The following is a 21,381-nucleotide window of genomic DNA, read 5'->3' as shown; positions in this document are numbered from 1 at the left end:
ATTAAAAGCTGCTTATTGGCTATCCTGAATGCTTCATAAAATCTAGTGCATGGTGAGGCTGAGACAAATGTGTATATAGTTATAAAGTCTAATATTTACTACATGGCGGCTGATCGCTGTTTCAGAAACTCTTATGGGATCAACCACTGCTGCAAGAATCTTCAGTGTTAACATGGAACATAGTGTTAAATTAAATTTATACTTTAAGAATGGCCCCTGTCTTGAAAGGAACAGTACCTTGCAGACCAGAATGTAGAAATGTAAAATGGCCTAGACCAGGGATCGGCAACCTGCCAGGGAAAGCCCCTGGTGGGCAGGGCCAGTTTGTTTACCTGCTGTGTCCACAGGTTCGACCGATCGCAGCTCCCACTGGCTGTGGTTTGCTGTCCCAGGCAAATGGTGGCTGTGGGAAGGGTGGCCAGCACATCCCTTGGCCTGCGCCTCTTCCTGTAGCCCCCATTGGTCTAGAACTGACCAGTAGGAGCTGCAATCAGTTGAACCTGTGTACTCAGCAGGTAAACAAACCAGCCCAGCCTGCTGGGGCTTACCCTGATGGGCCGCATGCCAAAGGTTGCTGATCCCTGGCCTAGACTAACAAATGGCAACAGCACATAGGTGTGATCTCTTTAGGTTGTCCATCTAGTTAAAACTTCATATCCTCTTGTAATGGTATCTTGCCTTCCTAATTGCAGGATCAATCACTAAATGGCTGGGTACTAAGACGACGACTTGGAAGCTTGTCTGAAATAATATACAAATTCCCTGCTCGGTTTGTCCTTCAGGCAGGCCAAGTAGTTACGGTAAGTAACTTAACACTGCCTTGCCAATCTGACTTGCCAAGCAAGTAATTCTGTTTGACTTTAAAAGTCTTTTTACCATCATTTAAAGAAGGCAAGTATACTTAGTGCCCATGCTGGGAAACTTTTTTCTCCTAACAATTTGGCAAGACTGAGATGGCATGACTGGTAAACTTAAGTATAACTTTAGGAATGGAGTGACTTAGCACCATTTTAATAGTTGAGGCCTGATCCCAACTTTAGAAGCAACTGCACTTGCAATTGTTGAAGTGGGGCATAGTCTGAGCCTAAGATGTTTAGTTTTCTTCCATTACAAGCTAAGAATGGGCCAGTGGGGAATGGGCTAGGGGAACATAAATGCTCACTTTCTAACCTGTGCAATTCTTCCTGTCACCTTCCCCCACAACTGATTAGGGCACTAGATAAATGACCTCAAAAGTCTGGCTTAGTCGGACAAAGTGGGTGGCCAGGAACAAGAACTCTCTACATTCAGAGGGTATAGTAGGTAGAGCCTCCCATTAGCAGTTCTTCCTGCTGCACTTCTTCCACACCACTGCCCTAGTGGGTAGACTAAGTGTTCCACCAGCTCCAAAAGCAATTAATGGAATCTGCCCTAATTTACCACTTAGAACTGTTTCTGAGCACCTCACAGCAGATTTTACCCTCAACACGCTTGGTGTAGATTACATGGGAGCTATAGACACTTACTCCAAACTGAATTTGGCCTTTAATGTTCCAATACCAGTCTACTGACTGTTAAAATGAAGATTTTTTTTAAAGCTCATCTGTTAAATGTCTTCTCTGTCTCAAGATCTGGGGTGCTGATGCTGGTGTAAACCAGAGTCCTAGTGATCTGGTCTGGAAATCACAGCGGTCTTGGGGAACTGGGGATAACATTGGTGTTACACTCATCAATGCCGATGGAGAGGTAAGTGAAGCAATAACTAGTTGCACTTTTTCTAGTCTTCAACTTGCTTAAGAACAAATAAGCTTATTTTGTTGGGGGGACACAACTTATTGCAGGAGACTGCAGAACGGAAGATCATACATGTATCCAGAGGAGAAAGTGAACTGGACGATGAGTTTGATGAAGAAGAAATAACAGGGAGCGAAATGGAGTTTCATCGTCGGGTAAGAATCTTTCTGCATTCAGAACAGAGTAGCAACAGAAGTAATCGATGGCTTTCGCTTGTAATAGTTAACAGTACTTAAAACATGCCCCCAAAGTATTGCCCATGGCCTACAACTCTTGCCATTTTTCTCCCTGATGTCAGACCAAAAGAAGAAAAAAGAAATGTTGTTTGGTGTCATGATTGTGTTTCCTGTGAGCATCGCAAAATAGGTGAGACCAGAGCAAGCATCATGCATGTTTCAGAGTGCACATTGTGCTTGTTTTCTTGCAGAAATGTTTGCTTTATCAGTAGTGCTGAAATCTCTTGCCTCTATTTAGTCTCTGCATGGCTTTGCACGTGAGTTGAAAGCAGTGCGTCACATATCTGACCTGGGAGCACAATGTTGCTGTAGTTAGAGGTTCACATTTTATTTAACTTTCTGACCAGTAAAAGATTGGTTATTAACTGAAACTACAACTAGCAGAGCCTTTCATGTTTGTTCATGCCCAGGAACAAATTCACCAGCTAACTGTAGTATAAGACAGGAATGATGGCAAAATACTTATGCCAATATTGTGCATCTAGTGTATTGCAACTAGAAATCTTGTGTACTGTAACCTAGTTAAATCTTTTGTTGGTTGCACAATTGTGGAAACAAACAAGAGAGAATGGGGAGTGACTGCCTTCATTTGGAATATCCAATTTCAGTGTGTCCTTGCTATTGTTTCAGAATAGCAACTTCAAATCTGGACTATAGAAGGAAAATATTTCCACTGAAATGTACTAAAAGCCCTTGGATACTCTTAAGTGCCTTGGGCTCCTATGGCCATTATTAATAGGTGCTTTTGAAACTTATCCACTGCATATAGGTATCTGCTTAATCCCCACCTCCCACTAGCATCTACTTTTCAGATGGGATCAGAGAACAGATGCAGGTCTTACTGTTAAGTAAGCCCCCTGTTAGAGTAAGCATGTTCTGGCTTCAAGTTAACTAGTGTCTTCTGTGGCCACTTTCTGGATCAGTCTCAAGTGAAAGAACTACCCCACACACTCCAAACGAGCCTTGAGTTGTGGATTGCAAAACAGCTAGTGATAAATCTAATACACCAATTAATCTTTGTGCTGGTCACCTAAATCACTTAAAAGTGAATTCTAATTAAAGTTTGGTACAAAGACTCTTATTGCATCACTTATTCACAGCTGTGAATTCCTCTAACAACTTTCAGCATTCTGACTGAAAGTGCTGACTCCTGTAGGACTTCCAAGTTTGGCTGGAACAGTCATGCAAACCAGTAGACTATACTAAGTGCTGATTTATACTAGCTGTGTTGGGAGGGATATCTAGGTATCCCTCCCAACTTCAGAGCTCTTACCACCCCAAAAAACAGTCAAACATTAGAATAAAATTGGTCTTTGGAGTTGCACCTTCTAGTACAGGAATCTAGTATTGAGCACTGACTTTTGCAGCCCTGGGTCTTAAGAGTGTCTACAGTCTGTCTCATCCTAGAAAATGACTGGCTGTACTAAACCAGTTCTTGCTCCAAGTCACACATACAAGGGATACAGGAAATTCCACACAGAATGAACCAGTTGTCTCTCTCTTGTTCAATATACATCCAGGTGCTTTAGAAGGGAAAATAACAGGCACTTAACTACAGTACTAGGGTCTTGGAAGAATAACTTCTTCCTGATGTTGGTGACAACCTTACAGTGCAGAACTAAGGTACAGAACTTTCTGAAATGTTGCTGTAGATGAGGGATTTTAATTTTTTTTAAAACCATGTACCCCTAATCTCAACTTGGAACTCCCCAAACACACTAATGTAGAATCTAACTTAAATAAATCAGACCTTTTGATTCTACTGTCTAACTGCATAGGCTAGGCAACCTTTAAGTTCATTAATACCCTGAAATATTTGTAGGTATCAGAGTGCTAGTGGGCTTTGTGACCCCCATGCACCAGGTCACATTACTCACTGAAATTTGGCCCTCCATCATGGAGAGGTGGCTGGGCCAAACCTCAATGAATGAGTGGCATTGCAAGCTCTGAGTAGGAAGGCTCCCATACCCTCCAGTTGAGACCTGATGGTGTAGATAATGACCTGTCTACACACAAACTGGACACTCTCTAGTTTGAAGAGAACGTTCCCCCTCAAGTGTTTGGAAGCTGTGGTTTTAAGAACAAATTGATACTGAATCATTGTTCTCTAATAAAATGGTCTTAACTTGGTAAAATTGTTAATCAGCTTGGGTCCAAAACATCTGTTAACCTTCATGAGTGGCTTATGGTGTCATGTAGGTGAGCTCCTGAATAAAAACTGGAGACAAACACATTTTGCCATTCCTTAAAGGAGTGCAATTCTACACTCCTAAGCTATTTTGGAAGATGACACTTGGACTTCATATTAAACATTATGAACTCTGTCTGAAACTAGATTGAGACAGGTTGCTTAATTAGTCTAAAATTAAATTGACTCCTTTTCCCAAGTGACACTGTCCTAGCAGGATCAGCAAAATGGGATAGAAATCAAAGGATATGCAGGGATTCAACATCTTTCAGCTGTTTTTGCTATGCAAACTAGCAACTTCTTGCCCATCCACAATCCCATGATTCACTTAACTCATGCTGGGTTGGAAAATTTTCAAATTCTTTAACAATGTTTCTATGAAAATGTTTCCATTTTTCAGTCCAGCTCTATTTGTTAAACTCTAGCTCCCATTTTTAATTGAGCACCAATACTCAACCCTGAGGCTGACAGCTTTGCTTTCATTAGCCTCACTTCAAGCTGAGGAAGGAAAACTAACCCCTCTGTCTGCTGCTATGAAAGCTTTGAATCTAGTACGTTTCTTGTGGCTCATCTTAATACATCATTAAACAACTCTTACTGATAGAGCCAGCATCTTTCTAAGATGGCTCTACTTAAGATCTTAAACCAGGTTGAAATTCAAATACAGTATATACTAAAGATTTTTTATAATCCTGTGTAAAAATACCAACACCTCTTTGCTAGCAGCCTAAAACAAACTTTGAAGGCACTATTGACTGTAATAAGAATGTCCAGCTAAAACCTGTTTTGCTACCATCTGTTAACAAAACATGGTTTAACTAGCAAGACTCCATACTGTGAGAGCCATAAGGTCCTATAGTATTACAAGAGGGAAAAGCCAGAAGAGTAGTGAAGAGACTTGTAAAAATTCATCATGCATTGGTGCATTGTATAGGTGAAAAGAACATGTGCTGTAGTTTTTAACAAGACTATCTTACAACTTTTTCTTATTGCTTTGCCCTATGCCATTTTAGCTATCTTAAAGCATGAGTTTTGCATGTATGTAAGACCAGCTTTGAGTTCTTTAGACTGTCTTGCTTGCTTTGAGCAGTTTGCAGTTCAGAAGTCATCTCCTATGTTACAGCTTTTCCTTTCCTTTCATGCAGAAATAAATTTAACCTTCAAAATTTTTCTCTAGGACAAAGAATAAACCACGTGGGAATTAGTTAGAAGGTAAATAACTAAACTCCTAATCATGCACTTTTCTCCATTCTTTCTCTTATGAATCTTGATTACAATAGGGATGCTAAACTGTGTATACCCAGTAATTCATCCAGTTTAACCTATTTAATTTTCTCTTTATAGTGTCTCCAGCAAAATGAAGATCCCAGCTGTTCTGTCATGTAACTAAACCCAAGGTAGTGACTACCTAAAACCACTCCTTAAACCAAAGTGACCCTTCAGACTGCATGAATTTTCTGCAGCTTCTGGAACATGTGAATCTAGGAATTTTTTCCCCTATCAGATGTGTTTGGCGAAAGGAAGTTTCAAATTTTGGAGGATGCTATTTGTTGATATTGGGCCCTGCCTTCAATGAAACTAGATCAAAGTGCACATTTCCTTTTTCTAAGTCTCTTTCCAGGACAAATAGAAGTATTTGATTTATTCACCCACAACTACTTGCCCTAAAGTTTACAATAACCTCCTGCTAGGCATGTCTCCTCCTAGCCAAGGATGGTAACTGCTCACAAATGTAATAGCTCCAGCTTTCTAAACTCCTGATTTATTCAAAATATTTTTCTCAAAAGCAGACTTAGAAGGAAAACTGTTTCAAGCCTGACTGAAATTTAGGTGGACCAAATACTGCCTTGACTTACACCTTGTGCAACTCCACTGAATTGAAAGTCAGAACAAATTGTTATCCTTGTTTCAAACACCCCAAGATCTAAGCCAAATGATATGATGATCTACTGGTGTAAAGTTTTAAAATGAGCAATCTATTTGTAAAACATGTGTTTTTTAACCTGTGGTTAAAAAAACCAACTATTATACTGTTTCTATAGCCTAGTACCTGTTAACCTCAAAATCTGTATTTATTAAACTATGTACAACAGCACTTTGGATAGAAGCTATGTATAGTGAAGTGTTAAACTTTGAGGTGAGTAGCTTTGTACTACAAATGTGAACTGAGTCTGATGCCAACATAGCAATACTGTGGTTAAATATATCCATACCTAAGTTAACAGCTTACTTGGCAAAATATTAATGGGGATAGAATTTAATTGAACAGTTTGGTATAGCTAGAGATCTCACACTCCAATGATTGCTAAGTCGTCTTACCCTTTTAAGAAAGTTCCTGTGCTTATTAAACATGTGAAATACAGATGTGCAGTTTACACTGTCACTTCAGTATTCATAACTGAGGTGAGGACAACTTCTGTTTTTGTCAAATAGCTAGATATGTTCCCTATTAGAGCACTGAGTTCAAGTGGATTAATATTGCATTGTAACAAGGTACAGCTAAAATGTCTAGCACATAGAGGGGTTGATCATGGGTAGCCACTACAGTTAGCCACTGTAGCTTTATTTTTTTGTTTACCTAGTGGCTATAATAAAAAGGTAAGAAATGGCCCAGCAAGAGTCCCTAGTTAAGCAAAGCAAGTCTGTTTCCTTGCTTAAAAAGTTAGCTGATAATGCAGCCCCATCTGAGCACTGGAGCAGCTTTCAGCATTTTGTTGCCTTGCTAAAAGTCTCTACTGCATAGTATGTCTGAACTTTAAGATCTGGCCCATGTTAGGACCATGCTTTTTAGAGTGCTTTAGAGTTCCCTTCAATTGGACTAATTAAAATATAGTATTTTAAGACACTGGACACCTAAATGGTGACTGAATTTGGCCTTTCATATTTTAGCAGACCCAAATCCTTCATTTTGTTGCACCTTGTCACTTTAGAAGAATTTAAAATAAGCTCTGTTTATGATCTTGCTGTGTTTATAATCTTGGGCTGTTCAATTGATATTTTTTTATTAAAGGTATTTTCCATGTACATTATCACTCTTGGGGTTTATTGTTTAAACTTAAACTAAATCTTTCTAGCAAAGTGAGTATTTTAACATCTGTATTGTCTGAATTCTAATTGTAGCTAAGAAAAACATACACCTAAAGAGCTAAGTCTTCTTTCCCTTAAGCAGATAGAAGCTTTCAACAATAGACTAATCTGCTTTAGAAACTATTGCACACTATTCACATGTTCTGAATAAAGCTGAAATTGCAATGACCCTACTGCACAAAGAAAAGTGGCTTTTTACATGCCAAATAGTAACAGGAATTACTAGTATATTATGCTATAGGTATTTGAGAATGAAATGCTGGAAATGTTTGCATCAAACTGTTGCAGCTTCTCTAATTCAACTGTGTTCAAACAGCTAGTAATTTGGGTATTTGAAAATGAGTCTTCTAGAAAGATGTAAACAGCACCATAAACATTAAACCACCCCAATTTTTTTCACTATTAGGCTAAAAAAACCCAGTCAGCATTGCTTAAATATCAGTTGTATAAGAACAGCCATACTAGATCAGACCAAAGGTCCATCTAGCCCAGTATCCTATCTTCCAACAGTGGCCAGTGCCAGGTGCCCTAGAGGGAATGAACAGAACAGTAATCAAGTGATCATCCCCCTGTCACCCATTCCCAGCTTCTGGCAAACAGGCTAGGGCTACCATCCCTGCCCATCCTGGCAATAGCCATTAATGGACCTATCCTCAATGAACTTATCTAGTTTGTGTGGAGGGTGTTTTTTTTGAACCCTGTTAGTCTTGACCTTCACAACATCCTTTGGCAAAGAGTCACACACTGTGTGAAGACATACTTCCTTTTGTTTTAAACCTGCTGCCTATTTCATTTAGTAACCCTTAGTTCTTGTGCTTTCTCCATACCAATCATGAGTTTATAGACCTCAATCATATTTTCAACCTCCCACCCTTAGTCTTCTCTTTTCCAAGCTGAAAAGTCCCAGTCTTAATCTCTCCTCATATGGAAGCTGTTCCATACCCCAAATGATTTGTTGCCTTTTTCTAAGTCTTTTCTGTTTGGTGTATTTTTTAGATAGTATTCAAGATGTGGGTATAACATGGATTGATGTAGAGGCAATCTATTTTCTGTCTTAAATGCATTCCACAGTCAATGTTCCAGTCCTACTGTAGTCAACCCTAATTTAAGTAACTTAGAGCGGACACTTCCCCATAGTTCTAGCCATAAGCAGAGGAAAGGCATGAAGAGGAAAAAATTTGTTTGTCTAGATAATATATTTTAAGTGAGCACCAGTTTTGGTTACATCTTTGGAAGAGACCATAGTCCCTAGGACAAGGGCTCAAGTTTTAACATCAACCAATGAGGACTTTGCCCTCATGTATGGAGGAAATTCTGAACAAGGTGAGTCCTCCTGCTGTCTCTGCACTCCTGTTTCAAAATAGTTCCAGGAAGACAAACTGCCCCTTGTACAGATAAAAAATAGAACCAAAACTACTTAAATATCTCTCCATCCCTCTTTCCCACTAGAGTGAGGACTTCACCTCCATGCCCTCTTTCAAAATGTGGACCCTTCCTGGGCCCTTTGAGACTATCCACTTCCCTCTGTGTAGCTGTCCTTCCTGAGGACTAGTGGGCTGCAGATCTTATCCTTACTTTATTAGTTGCTGGAGTTAAACTCTATTCTCAGTGCATAGTATCCCCACTGGGGGACTGAGTGAATAAATTAAAATACAACCCCTAGGACACACAAAGCACAAGTTTAATGTGAAAGGTAAGGGGAAAAGCAAAGGAAGAGCTAGATGAACAGGTTAAACCCTGCACCTAATGCTCAGATCCACCTTAAAGGAAATAGCTTCAGACTATCGCTTCAGAATAAAAAAAATCAGATACAACCTCAATCTGTCCCTAGCCATAGCTGATCTTGTGGTGGAGGTCTAGAGGGCTGCCTGAACAGAAAGGAACTATACAAAAACTGGAGGCTACAGGCCTGTTGCTGATGTGCAATGGAGGTACCCTCCTCCCTCTTTAATGTGCCTGTGGCTCCCTAGCTGGAGCCCTTTCCTTTCTATTTAGGTGAAGTATCCCCAATACTTACAGTTAAAGCTGCAAGGCAGATCTTTCAGTGGACAGAACAGGTCCCAAGTGGCTCAAGCTCTGGACTTCTGGAGCAAAGGTGGCCTAACAGGTGAGGTCTGAGGAAAATCCTTTCAGCTCAGTCAGTCTGTTTAGGCTGAAAGGTTTTCCTCCCTGACCAATGCTTGTAACAGCTTGGCTATTTCAGGGGTAGGTAGCTAAGGGGAGATGCACCTTGTGAAGCAGAGTGCTCCTGGTCAGCTGGGCCATGCAGGTGAGCAGCAAAATGGAGTTCTCTGCCTACCCCTGCAGGGAACAGCTCAGTTTCATTCTGCTGATGCCCAGTAGCCAACTCCCTTCCCCTGCATACTGGCTATCTGGATGGCATACACAGGACTAGGCTGTCCTAGAATGTCAACCTAGCCTCCCAGCTTCTTCTGCTGATTTGGGGTTCCACATGCAGACTCAGCCCAGCAGTTGCAGCCAATCTTTGGGAGGTGTTTCTCAGGATCCTAAAAAGGCAAGTGTGTTACTCACCACTTGCTGTATAGCTTGTACTAGTTGTTGGTAAACCAGGCTACCTTAACACAAAATAGCAGCTCTGGTTTAGGGCAAAGATGTATTCCATATTCTCATCTCTGCTGTCCCCTTGGCACCAAGACAACCAAAAGCTAGCTTAAAATGCTTTTCCCTAGGGGTAACTCCCAGGTGGCATAATATCAGCTCACATCCTCCCATAGTGGGTCCTAGGACACTCAGTGCTGGCCTGGGGCTAACTGTTGGTTAATAGACACTAAAGCTAGCATATTCTGAAAGTACTAGGTCTTGCACAGATAGTTCTACAGTTATACAATGGGGCAAAAAGAACATGTACTGGCTATAGGCAAAGTAATAAATCCTAACCATGTGTTTAATACTGGCTTCTCTAGGGCCCATCTTTAGAAGCTATACCAACCTGCCTTTGCTAGATCTCCTTGATGTCTTGTACTTAAGACAAGCTGTGCTATGAGGGGCATATGATAAATAAGAGCCGTGTATGTAAAATTTCTAGACTTAGGCACTGCAAATAACCCAACTGGAAGCCATTTAAGTGAAAGCTCCCCATTTCCCAATTAAATGCCCCTGGAAAGCACCCAACAGCGGAGATAAGGATGTTCACTGGGTTGCTGTATGTTGTGCTGCTCTTATGTGGCTGAAGTGGGCATTAAGGTCAAGGAAGTCTCACTCTGACTTTGTCATGCTGTCTATTCTGGAAACTTCTTTTTGCTAGAACAAATCAGGTGTAGAATATCCTGATTTTTTTCCCCCTACACTGCCCTCAGCCTCTGGATTGTGCCCTTGGTATTATTCTGTTCCTGTACAAGTTTCTGTCCCTTGCTGCCTGCAGTCAGTGGGAGGAGACCATTCATTCTCTGGTCTAGAACTAGGTTAGCCTACCTAAAGGTATCAATGAAGGCTTTAAGCATTTAAAAGATGCATTTTCCTGTTGAAATAGTATCACTTAGCTCTGATGAAGAATGGGGGAGTTACATATAATAATAAAAGCATACTATCTGTGGGGTTAGTACATTACACTGTGGAACAGAGTTAATTCCCACCGGAGCTTTTTGCTCACACACACACACACACACGACAATGATTAGTGCAACTGGGAATACTCAAGCAGGCATGGAAGAGATAATTCTGACATTCACCTCTACTGTTGCAGACTAGGAACTGGCTGGGGGGAGCATAGTTTGAAACTCCCAGGATTTCAAGGTTGTAATTTCCAAATGAAGAGCTTGAAAGTAGTTTAAAAGCTGAGTCTGAGGCAGGGGAAGAGAAAAAAAGGTCTGCAGAGAAACAGATAGGGCCCCAGTGCCTAGATACGGAGGCAGACCCCCACTTAATCTTCATGCCTGTCTTTATGAGGCAAATGTTAAGTTTAGATAAGACAATGTGTTTAGACTCATTACTTTAACTAGTTTCTCTCTGCATGTTAAAATTTTTATGAACAAATAAATCATACTTTTTGAAAAAGAAGCTGCCTTAAGTCTCTGCTAGTTTTATACTAGTTACAAGCTCCTGGAGTTAATTTTGTAGTAAGGTCCAAACCTAGTTAGGGCTGCAGAGGTAATATAGTTGGTAAAGGAGTACTGTCAGCTAGTGATCTAGTCAAAGAGTGGAAGTGAATTACAGGATTCCATAGTGGAAGAAACAAAGGTGCAGGCCTCTGGCTGGAAAGGGTGCCCCAGAGGGAGGCTGGCTGAGAGAGCAAAGGTACAAATTCATCCCTGAATTGTACCACCTCTACTTTCAAATCACTGGCTCTGGTGTCTTAGCCAGTGGGCAAGTTGGCTAAAGTTCATCTGTTCTTCCCTGCTAGCTGATTTCTTTGGCTATTGCTATTCAGAAGGTCCATAATTAAGGCCAAGGCAGCTCAAACAGGCTATACCTCCATTGCAAAAATAGACTAAGTCTCTGTCCCTGCCTCGATTTGTGCCTCCTGGGCTATAAAATGGCTTGCATCTTTCGCCGCACATTCTCTGGTGCTCCTCTTCCTCCCTCCCCCTTTAAAAAAAAAAAAAAGTCAATTAGCATTGTCATTTCAATTAGCTACAACCCCCATCTCTAGAAATACACTTCCACATTCATCTCAATCAAGTTATCTTCTACAGCTCTGGCCATAGCAGACATGATCTAGCATCACTTTGTACTTGGCTCAAATTAATATGAGGAGAGAGGCTGCTTTTCTCCTATCCTGTCAATAAAAGATAATATAAACAGACATTATGAATGAATGTGACTGAGCTACATTTCTATGATTCTATTTTAAGTGAGACCCTTATGTTACAAATGCAGCCGTCGAAGATTCAGGGAATTGGTCTTGACAGTTCATTTTGCACAATGTCATTAAAGTGTTCTGAAAACGGAGGTGCATCTATAGAGGAAACAGAGTAGGAGCCATGTTAGTCTGTATTCGCAAAAAGAAAAGGAGTACTTGTGGCACAAGTACTCCTTTTCTATAGAGGAAAGTGCTCTTTCACAGCATTGAAAACAAGTGCCAGAAATCCAACTGTATAAGCAGCAGTCTTTACACTTTCCCCGCAGTAATATTTATTAAGCATAGTCAGTAAATTAGAGGAATATTCAATTCTAAGACTTTGTACTTAGTACACCAACATCTTAGCCTTTTGTCAACATACAATGTGAAATACAGATTAGGTCGTTCACAGTAAGTTACATTGCGATGGATGAGAAAGGCTGAGAGACATCAGTAATTCTTAAGAACTGGTTACAGTTAGCTTTACTCAGTGTTTTTAAAAATAGTTTCCAACAGTAAAATCATTGCAGCCAGAGGATTATTAAAAAAGGCTCCACATTCAGTAAGAGCACAGGAATGCATTTTTGGAGCAACAGTGAGCTACCAGTAAACACCTCAGACAGTAATCTTCCAGGCACAAAGCAAAAAAAAGTGGAGGTTGAGTTTTTTGCATTTTCATGTAGCCAAGGAAGGGTGGTTGGTGGTGGTGGTGGTTGTTTTTTTTTTTTACAAACTAAAGGAATACAAAATAAATACATTTTAAAAAGATGCATACAAAAATCTGTAAGTCAAATAGCAAGGCTTTCACAGAATGCCACACTGATGAAACAATTGTGAATCCATTTCAATCATGAAATTATGTTCACAGTTTGAATTAGGTGTTCACTGAGGCAAAGGTACCATCACTTCGACATAATTAATGGGAAAGAAGCCAGACTCTCCATTTAACATCCCTTCGTACCAATTCTCATCAATTTGATTGGTCAAAGTAATGATGTCGCCTTCCTTAAACCCAAGCTCGCCTTCATTTTCTGGGTCAAAGTCATACAGAGCTTGGCAGCAAGGCTGATCCATGTGCACTGAAGAACCTGCCCCAATGACAGAAAATAAAATATTTAATAATAGCTTTAAGGTACTCCACTTACCTATTGAGCATGAGAACAAAGAGACAAACTTAGCCCTGCTATGAGTGGCAATGGGCTGAATAGGCCCATATTGTGGGTGCTGTTAGTTTTCCACCACTTCCACCTACAGAAAATCTGCTCCTGCCATGTAATGTCCTGTACAGCATAGAGGGTGATGAACTACGGGCAGGGTAGCTCTCTTTTCCTCCCCTTAAAAGCAAATATATTTTTACTGCCATTTGAATTCCCTTGGGAAACCTGAATCACTTTAACATTTGGGGTGGTCATGAATTATATTACCATGGATTTTTCTTTAAATAGGTGAGTGGACAGGCATGATGGCAAACAGCTGAACAAACGTCTATTCAATCTGTAAAACTAAGAACTGGGCTGCATGGAATCTACTAGAGGAGAAGAACTCAAAAAGAACACTATACACCAGAATTATAAACAATAGTTTAAAGATCCAGTCCTACAAACATGTATGCATGAGAGGGGCCCTACTGATTTCAGCAGCACCACTCTCCTGTGAAAATGTTTTCAGGACCAGGACCTTAATTACCAAATGGGGACATGAGGTTCTATCCTCTTCACCACATGAAGAGAGACAATTATCTCTAAGTTGTATTTACAGATGTTTGCTCTGATAAGGCAGCTCATGTATTCAAACCACTCACTGCATCTGCCCTTTACCTCAATTAGATCAATAGTTATAATAGGAACAACAGTGCCTCTTAAAGTTTTTAAAACTATTTTTTGGATGATGATTAATTGCAGCCCCACTCACACAGTATCTGACTTTCTTTGTGATTTTAGTATATTGTGTTCGGCTTAGTTACACTGTAAGATGTTCGCTCCAAACCCTCTCTTGTGTTTAAATATTAGTGGCATTCTATACATAATACTAAAACCAGTACTTAAATTTATGGGGAAAAGTCAACATGGATAATTATTATACATGTATGATTAATAAAGTACAAGGAATTTTCACTGCTCGCCAAAGTGGCTAACTTTACAAATGTAATCTTTTCAGTGTTATAGACATTCTCGTGTATGCATGGTTAGCATAAATCCAAGCCAGCTAGGGATATGTGAATAATACATTATTATAGTCATTCACTCAATCTCTGAATAGCAAATTATTCTAACAGCTCATCCTCCGCTAGTCATATGCTAGAGATCAGTTCCATGGGCAGAGGGCTACCCATAGGTTCAGCTGAGGTTCATTTTTTTCCTATGATTTTGGTTTTTTAAAAAAACTTTTACCTATTTTACTAAAAGAAAAATCCAGTGATTTGGAATAAAATCTATTCACAAAGGGGAAATGCGAGGAAAAGGTTTCATGCTGCCTCTTGCCAATTTACAGTAGGAAAGTGCATTATATCAAGACAAAGAAGTTTTTAATGCTCTCTTCAATACTTACAGCAAAACAGCTAATGAGACTCTTTAATATTAAATTATTCTAGCTTCCCTTTTTGCTCAAAATCTTCACTATTCTCAAATATTCTAATCTTGGCTGTCTCTCCAAATTATCTAGCATGCTAATCAAGCAATCCGATTGAGGACTAATTTCTGTCTGGAATAGTCTATACATTCTGTTAAATATTGCAATACGCATGCAGATTTTCAAAACCAATGAAGCTGTTAAAAATTGCATGTCACTCATTAAAATTTGTTTTTAAATCAGTGCTATTGTTATAAAATGTGAGCAAAGGAAACCATTAAAAAGTAGCTGCTCAGACAAATTTTTTAGCAACGAGAGGCAGAAAGAGCACCTTGAGCAAGCAAAACTACTCAACCCAGTAAATACTTCCCTTGTATCTGTGGACGAACATTAGCAAGGGACGTTTAAAGTGATGATGACAAAAGTAGGGGCGCAATGTTAGATTTTTTTTGCCTCAAAATTTTAACGTTATGCTTCATGGATGGATTCTCTATTCCTTCCCAGCCGGTTTACACCACTCTAGCAATGTAAAAGGGCAATAAACACAGTAGAAATTGCCCCCAGGGAATTCCCTCAGCAAAAGGGGGTTTCCCTTAGATGCTGAAGAAAAGATGGAGTGCTTTTATGCCATTTCCTTCACAGCCCTGCACTAGGGGACGGAATGGGGTGTGGCCAGAATGAGCTGTGCTCTGGCTATTTCCATTCACAGCCACAATGGCAAATCAGGCAATTCCATGTCAGATGGTTGTTTAAAGCTACTTTTGTACTCTCTTCCTGACCTGTGCTAAGCCCAGCTCGGACGCAAGCCAGGATTTGGGCCATAGTCTTCCACAGAAATAGGGTGAATAGTTTGAAAACACTCAGTTATTCTTTAAACAGCTTCCTCAGTATAGAATGTGGAAGCTGTATCTACTCATATGAAATTTCAACAGCAGAAGAAGCCTTTCTCAATAACTGAAAACATTTCTTGTTTTCACCAGCTGTTCTGGCAGGGTCTTGATATACAACATTTACTCCAGCAATCAGTTTATTTCTGATTCAGCAAGATGGGTAATGTGACATTGATAACGCTGGGTGCAGAATTTATTTTTTTTAAAGCTTGAGTCTTTTAGGTTCATAACTACACAATATATTGCATTGGTTTTGTTTTTCTTAAAGAGAGGAGGGATAAAAGGATTGGGAGTGGGGAAGGAACTTTTTGCCTTTCTCCAAACATTGTGGGGAGGGGGGAAATCTCAGACAACACAGAAAGATCTTAAACTAATGGCCACAGCTACTCCAGAGCCTAACATCAGTCAAGGTCTTCATTAGAGTAATGCAACTGCTGATAATCTACTGCATCTGGTGTCACTGCTATACAGTCTGGCAAAACAAAGCTCCCCTCCTGAACAGAACAGAGGCAGCGCTGGTTGCTAGTTTTAAAACACAATTTAACGAACACAAAGAGGTCACATGGCTCTGTCCTTCTCCACTGTGCAAACTACAGTATCTGAAGGCTGTCGGAGAGATTTAAGAAGCTAAGGAAACTGCAGCAGCATTTCTATTAATTTATAGTACTGCACCTGCCTCTCTAACTGTAGCTGAAGCAACATGCTGCCTACTGCAGTTGCTGAGTTCATGGATTTAGACTGAGAGCTCTTGGGGCAACAACTGTCTTTTTGCTCTACACTTGTCTAGTGCTTTGCACAGGGGGGGTCCTGGTCCATGACAAGGCTCCCTGGCGCAATGCTAATGCACATAATGAATCATAAATAAACATATCTAAAGACTATTTGTGCTGACCTACTGGACTTCCCAAATGCAGATTGAATTTATAATGAACGAACATGGAGAAAGTATTGTAAAGCATGAAGCTGAATGTATTTTTGGGACTGTACTAGCTGATGCCAGATGACCGTCTAAAAATGCCACTTTTCCTCAAAAGAAACTTCCAGTAGGTGTCGCTCCTCTGTTTGCTGCACACTGAAGTACACATACAGTAGCAGAAATATATAGTAAAGAAAGAATCACATGCTAGATGTGCCTGAGGATAGGATTATTCTAGCCCTCTTTTCCAGCCTGATTCTGTAAACACTTAGGCAAATAAGTAACTTTACTCCCATGAGTTAGTCCCATTACATTCAAACATAGGACAGCTAACCACAACTACTTTCCTTTGATGAGCAAAAGGCATGAAAGACAAGATGTGACTCTGCATTTAAACTGTTTCATAATGAGCCAGATGATACTCTCAGCTTCTGCTGATTAATTAGGACAACAGCAAATTAGAACAAAACATAGATTTGTCATCTGCACTTAATCAGTAAAGCAGTTAAATCATCCAGGACTTTTTTCCATAAAATAACATTTCTAAGGACCTGATACTTCACTGTGTTTGCATGTCACTCCTGTAAGTAGTCCCACTGTACTAGGAACCATACAAAGGAAAACACCACCCCTATTCCAAAGAACTTGCAATGTACAAGGCGCAATGTGATGAAATATGGAATAAAGCATTCCAACATACAAGCAAAGGGCTGGACTATGATAGCTGTTACACTTAACGAGTAGTACCTTACTTTGCAAGAAGTCCCATTGAATTCAATGGATATATTTGAATAAGGTTCTATTTAGTATGAGAAAGAGTGTCAGGATCTAGTTCAAAGTGACCAGAGGGATGCCAGACACATATTTTGATAGTGTCAGCCAGGATGGAGGGGTGGGCAGAGAAGTTAAGTGTGAAAATGCTCGTTTTTGTAGAAAGTAGAAGAGAGTTTAGAGGAGTGATCTGAATGAGGTGAGACTGCTGAACATATTGTCAAGCTTCCTCAGCTCCTAACATCTAAACCACTTGGCACCATTTTGCATAAACTGTCTGAACTGTATTTTCTAAATCATATAGTATAAGTCAAATCTGTTTCAGTATTCTTGTTTAAATATAAAATAAGCACAGCAAGCTTCCCAGGTTATACTGCCAGAGCCACATTTATCCCTGGCATAGAACTCAATAGTGTTAGTGCTCACTTTCTAATGCAGGGAAGGAAGAGACAGAGGAGAATTACCCATGGCTTTACTGATGATCACACCTGCTGGAAGAGGTAAGAATAAGTAAGAGGTAAGGACAGCACCCAAGTCCTCAACTCTGAAAAAAAAATTCAGAGTGCTAGAATAGGTAACTACAATATGTACCTTTCTGGTATCATTAGAAAGTCTACAGAACAGTTACAAAATATTTCCCTCAATCCTCCTCTTTGCAACATCCACACTGCTATTTGTAGGGCACTAGCTCAAGCAGAGCTAGTGAGTCTATCTACCCGGGCCACAAGGCACATTCCCAGCCTGGTGTAGATATACTGTTAGCCTTTTTTCTCTCTTCAAGCCAAGAGCATGAAGTATAGCCCCATATTTCCATCCTCCTCCATTTCTAACTCTCTCTCTCTCTTTGTTTCCATTCCAGCTCTCTGTAAAAAGAAACAAGACAGGAAGAAAGCAGAAAGTGGAAAGAGTGAATAAAGCCAGAGGGTAGAAAAGTAGCCCAGAGAGTAACTGTGTCTCAGAGTCAGCAGCCAGCTCCTAATGCTCAAGCCAAGTGAAGGATGGGACCCTTTGGATCACTGCTTCCTTGGTGCTTTCCTTTCAGATCCTTGCCTATCCTGGTTATGGGAAAAGTGCTGGTGGCTTCTCACTCTTTTCCTTTTGCCTTATTATTGTTTGTCTTTTGTGTTTCATTATTTGCATATAGCTCACAAAGGGTATAAGAGACAGAGGAAAAGTGCCTCTGATCAGTGAGATGAGAAATAAAGGGTCTGATCCAACATTTAAATCAGTTATTACATTTAGCTTCTCCACTGACCAGTGACAAGATTAATAATATTAAATACCTTGAAGAGAATTTCAAAAAAGGTGACCATAGTTTTTTTCATGAGATCAGGGTCTATGCATGTGAAGTGGTGACAGATACATATTAATAGGTACAGCAGTCTCTTCTACACAGACTAAGTTTGCATTTTATTGATCGGCTTTTCGGAACCAGAAGTGGTTACATGCTAACAAAATAAGTTGTGTTCATATTTTATTTTATGTGTTACACCTAAAGTTTTACCTTTAACTGTTTTAATAAAAACATAAAGGAGATCATTTTCAAGTGTGGGGGCTAGCTGTAGGCATAGGCAGCCTAGTTGCATGGACAACAGTGGGACTCTACGGGTTTTCAACTAGCATTATATGAGCAATACTTCAACTCCAGTAACTATAATTCCTCCATAAAATGCACACACCAACACGCTGATTCCACAATCATGGGCTCACCTGATGATTTCACTGAAGAACTGTATGAAATCCCATTGTGCTGCTGATTATCACTGATTTCCAGAGTTGAAGTTATTACAGGTTTTGGCTTGAATTCATGCTTAGGACGACTAGATGCTCCATTTATTCTGAAACACAGAGGAAGATTGGCATGTGATTTAATTCTGGAAGGCAACAGGAGCTATGGAGCTTCTACTTGGATTCAGTGCTTTAACAACTGAAGGACAGATGGTTTAAAAAATACAGTTTGTAATTTATTTACCCAGAACTGCTTGACTCCAATGTAACATTTCAGAAAGTGTCTACTTTTACGCAGTTTTATAGCTGTGTTGACTGAGGCACAAAGATTAATAGCATGGCTTTCAGAAGTGCTGAGCACCCACAGCTACCACTGAGTTCAGTGGATGCTCTGGGTGATTGAGCACTCCTGAAACTCAGGCTACAAAATGACATGTGCAGAAACACAGCCAGTAAGCCAATGATGAGTCAGACCATTTAGAACCAGATCTTTGTTGGTTCTAACTATGAGAGCATAAAGCATAACGACTAGTGGTATTTTTTTTTCTTTTTGCTCCATTAGTATCACACAAAGTCTCTGTGGCCAATCATCAACACATCACACCAGAACTGTGCTCCTAACTGGCGATTTCTTGATGCATTGTAGGATTTTATGTTTACAACCCTCAGTATGATAAATATGTCAGTTTTTTAACAAGGCTTCCAAAAATGTGTCTCAGAAAATGTACGGCCATGTCTGTTTGTACGTACAAAACCCACTGGTAAATGGGAAGCTCCTGATTAATTCCTGTATATGTGGGTGTGGGGTTTGGCATGAGCACAAAAGGATGTATCCATAAGCTTTGTGGTCGTATTTCATTGTACAGAGGGGCGTGAACTTTTAAAGGCCTATGGTGCATCAAGAAGTGACAGTTAGCAAGAGTTTAAGGTGATTAAGTCCACTGAGATACAGAGATATAACAAATGAGTATGGATATAAAAAGATGCATCTGTGAGGTATCTGTGAGATGCTGCTGCTTCTGAACTGCAACTCAATGTCTTCTCATACTCCTGAACGTTAGCTCCAAAAGATGTTGAGAATTCTCTGATCAGGTTTATTCTTACCGGTTTTGCAGTGTGCTCTGCAGTTCCTCCAGAATTTCTGTGGACTGTTTATGGTAGTCTAATGCTGCTTCTATAAATACTGCCAACTGGCTAACTTGCTCTACCTAAAGTATAAAGTAGAAAATGACTTTAAGGAGTCTGTGTGCCAGCTATGGAATCAACTATGAGGATTATAAACAGACAATAATAAAACCAGTTAAAAACACGCAATATAGACCAGGTATCTCATAAGATCTTGGGATCTTAAAGGTCATATTTCTATATAGTAAGGATTTGACATAGCCTGCAATGAGCTCTATGTGGGCAGAGCCCTGTGACTATGCTGACCCTCAGTGGGGCTCACTGCAGGATCAGGACCATAATACAGGGCATGTTCTCGTGTCCATAATGGGGCTTATTCAAATGAAGTAACTTGATCGAATACAAGTATATTTTCCCCTAACTTAACTGGGAAATATTCTGAAACAGACAAGGACAAGATACCATTTCAGTTAGCAGTGGTTTTCAGATCAATGAGGTCTGGCTAAGTGAGGTTATACCATATCTTATTACACAACCCATTAATGTTGTTTTCTAATTGCTTTAGCCCACAAACTGCAGTCCTAAAAAGGTCCAGACTTATCTCACTAGGTGGCAGCATTTATAAACTGATAAATTAAATGTGATTTATTGGCTCAGATTTAAAAATTGCAGCTAATTGTTCCAGAATCTGTATATTGACATGGGGAAGGGAGGAGGGAAACACCGTTCTCTCATGCATTCGCAAAAAGGTTTTTAAAAATGGTAAAAATACTCTCCGCCCCACAGCACAAACTGGCCAATCCAAGAATAACACTCTGATAAAGTAGTCTTTATTTCTTCTCTCTCTCTCTCTTTTTTTTTTTAATACATGACATTTAGACAATGAGCCCCAACAAAGTGAAATGCAACATATCACGCTTTCAGGCCTCTACTGGGTCTGATTAGGAGAAGGTGTCTGGGTAGATTTGTTAAGGTTAAATTACTGGTTTGTGTTGAATATTTTATCTGCTTTTTCCTACTCAAAGTGTTTACTCAAAACTCTGCTAGAACCCTAATGAAGCAAAACATTGCCACACTATGTACATAATTTAAATACATGGGGCCAGATCCTCAGCTGGTGTAAACTGATGTGGCTCCACTGAAGTCAAGAGACCAACACCAGCTGAGGATCTGGCACAAAATTTTTTCATTTTACAAGACTTCACATATGCATTTCAATACATATATAGACATGCCTGCCAGTCCCTCCCATTACAGTTCAAACACTAACCTAAACGGCCACAGCTGCTGCATTAATTTAG

The 21,381-nt window shown here is 40.0% G+C and overlaps 2 protein-coding genes across 8 annotated transcripts in view; one reads left to right on the top strand and one right to left on the bottom strand.

Moving 5' to 3' along the window:
- LOC144271564 (lamin-B3-like) overlaps positions 1-18,942 on the top strand; it is a 31,010-nt gene extending 12,068 nt beyond the window's left edge. The window contains exons 8-14 of one of the 5 annotated variants that reach the window (XR_013347372.1): positions 693-800; positions 1,609-1,725; positions 1,821-1,928; positions 2,072-2,139; positions 5,375-5,409; positions 5,542-5,594; positions 18,087-18,942. Coding sequence is in view for 3 of the 5 variants with exons in the window: in XM_077828968.1 (XP_077685094.1) it covers positions 693-800; positions 1,609-1,725; positions 1,821-1,928; positions 5,542-5,583 (375 nt within the window). In the remaining 2 variants the exon portion in view is untranslated. Of the gene's footprint in view, positions 1-692; positions 801-1,608; positions 1,726-1,820; positions 1,929-2,071; positions 2,140-5,374; positions 5,410-5,541; positions 7,222-18,086 lie in introns of those variants that run through there. The other 4 variants (XR_013347371.1, XM_077828968.1, XM_077828969.1 and 1 more) reach the window with 4 other exon arrangements.
- Positions 12,338-21,381, bottom strand: part of SH3GL3 (SH3 domain containing GRB2 like 3, endophilin A3) — a 73,343-nt gene continuing 64,299 nt past the window's right edge. For all 3 annotated transcript variants that reach the window (XM_077828972.1, XM_077828970.1, XM_077828973.1), the window contains 3 exons: positions 20,060-20,163; positions 18,938-19,065; positions 12,338-13,170 (listed from right to left, as the gene is read on the bottom strand). In XM_077828972.1, the coding sequence (XP_077685098.1) occupies positions 12,965-13,170; positions 18,938-19,065; positions 20,060-20,163 (438 nt within the window). In that variant the 3' untranslated portion in view covers positions 12,338-12,964. The remainder of the gene's footprint in view (positions 13,171-18,937; positions 19,066-20,059; positions 20,164-21,381) is intronic.

Source organism: Eretmochelys imbricata, chromosome 10 (assembly GCF_965152235.1).
Source record: "Eretmochelys imbricata isolate rEreImb1 chromosome 10, rEreImb1.hap1, whole genome shotgun sequence".
In the NCBI taxonomy this organism is placed as follows: domain Eukaryota; kingdom Metazoa; phylum Chordata; order Testudines; family Cheloniidae; genus Eretmochelys; species Eretmochelys imbricata.
This window is presented reverse-complemented; position numbering and strand designations above follow the sequence as displayed.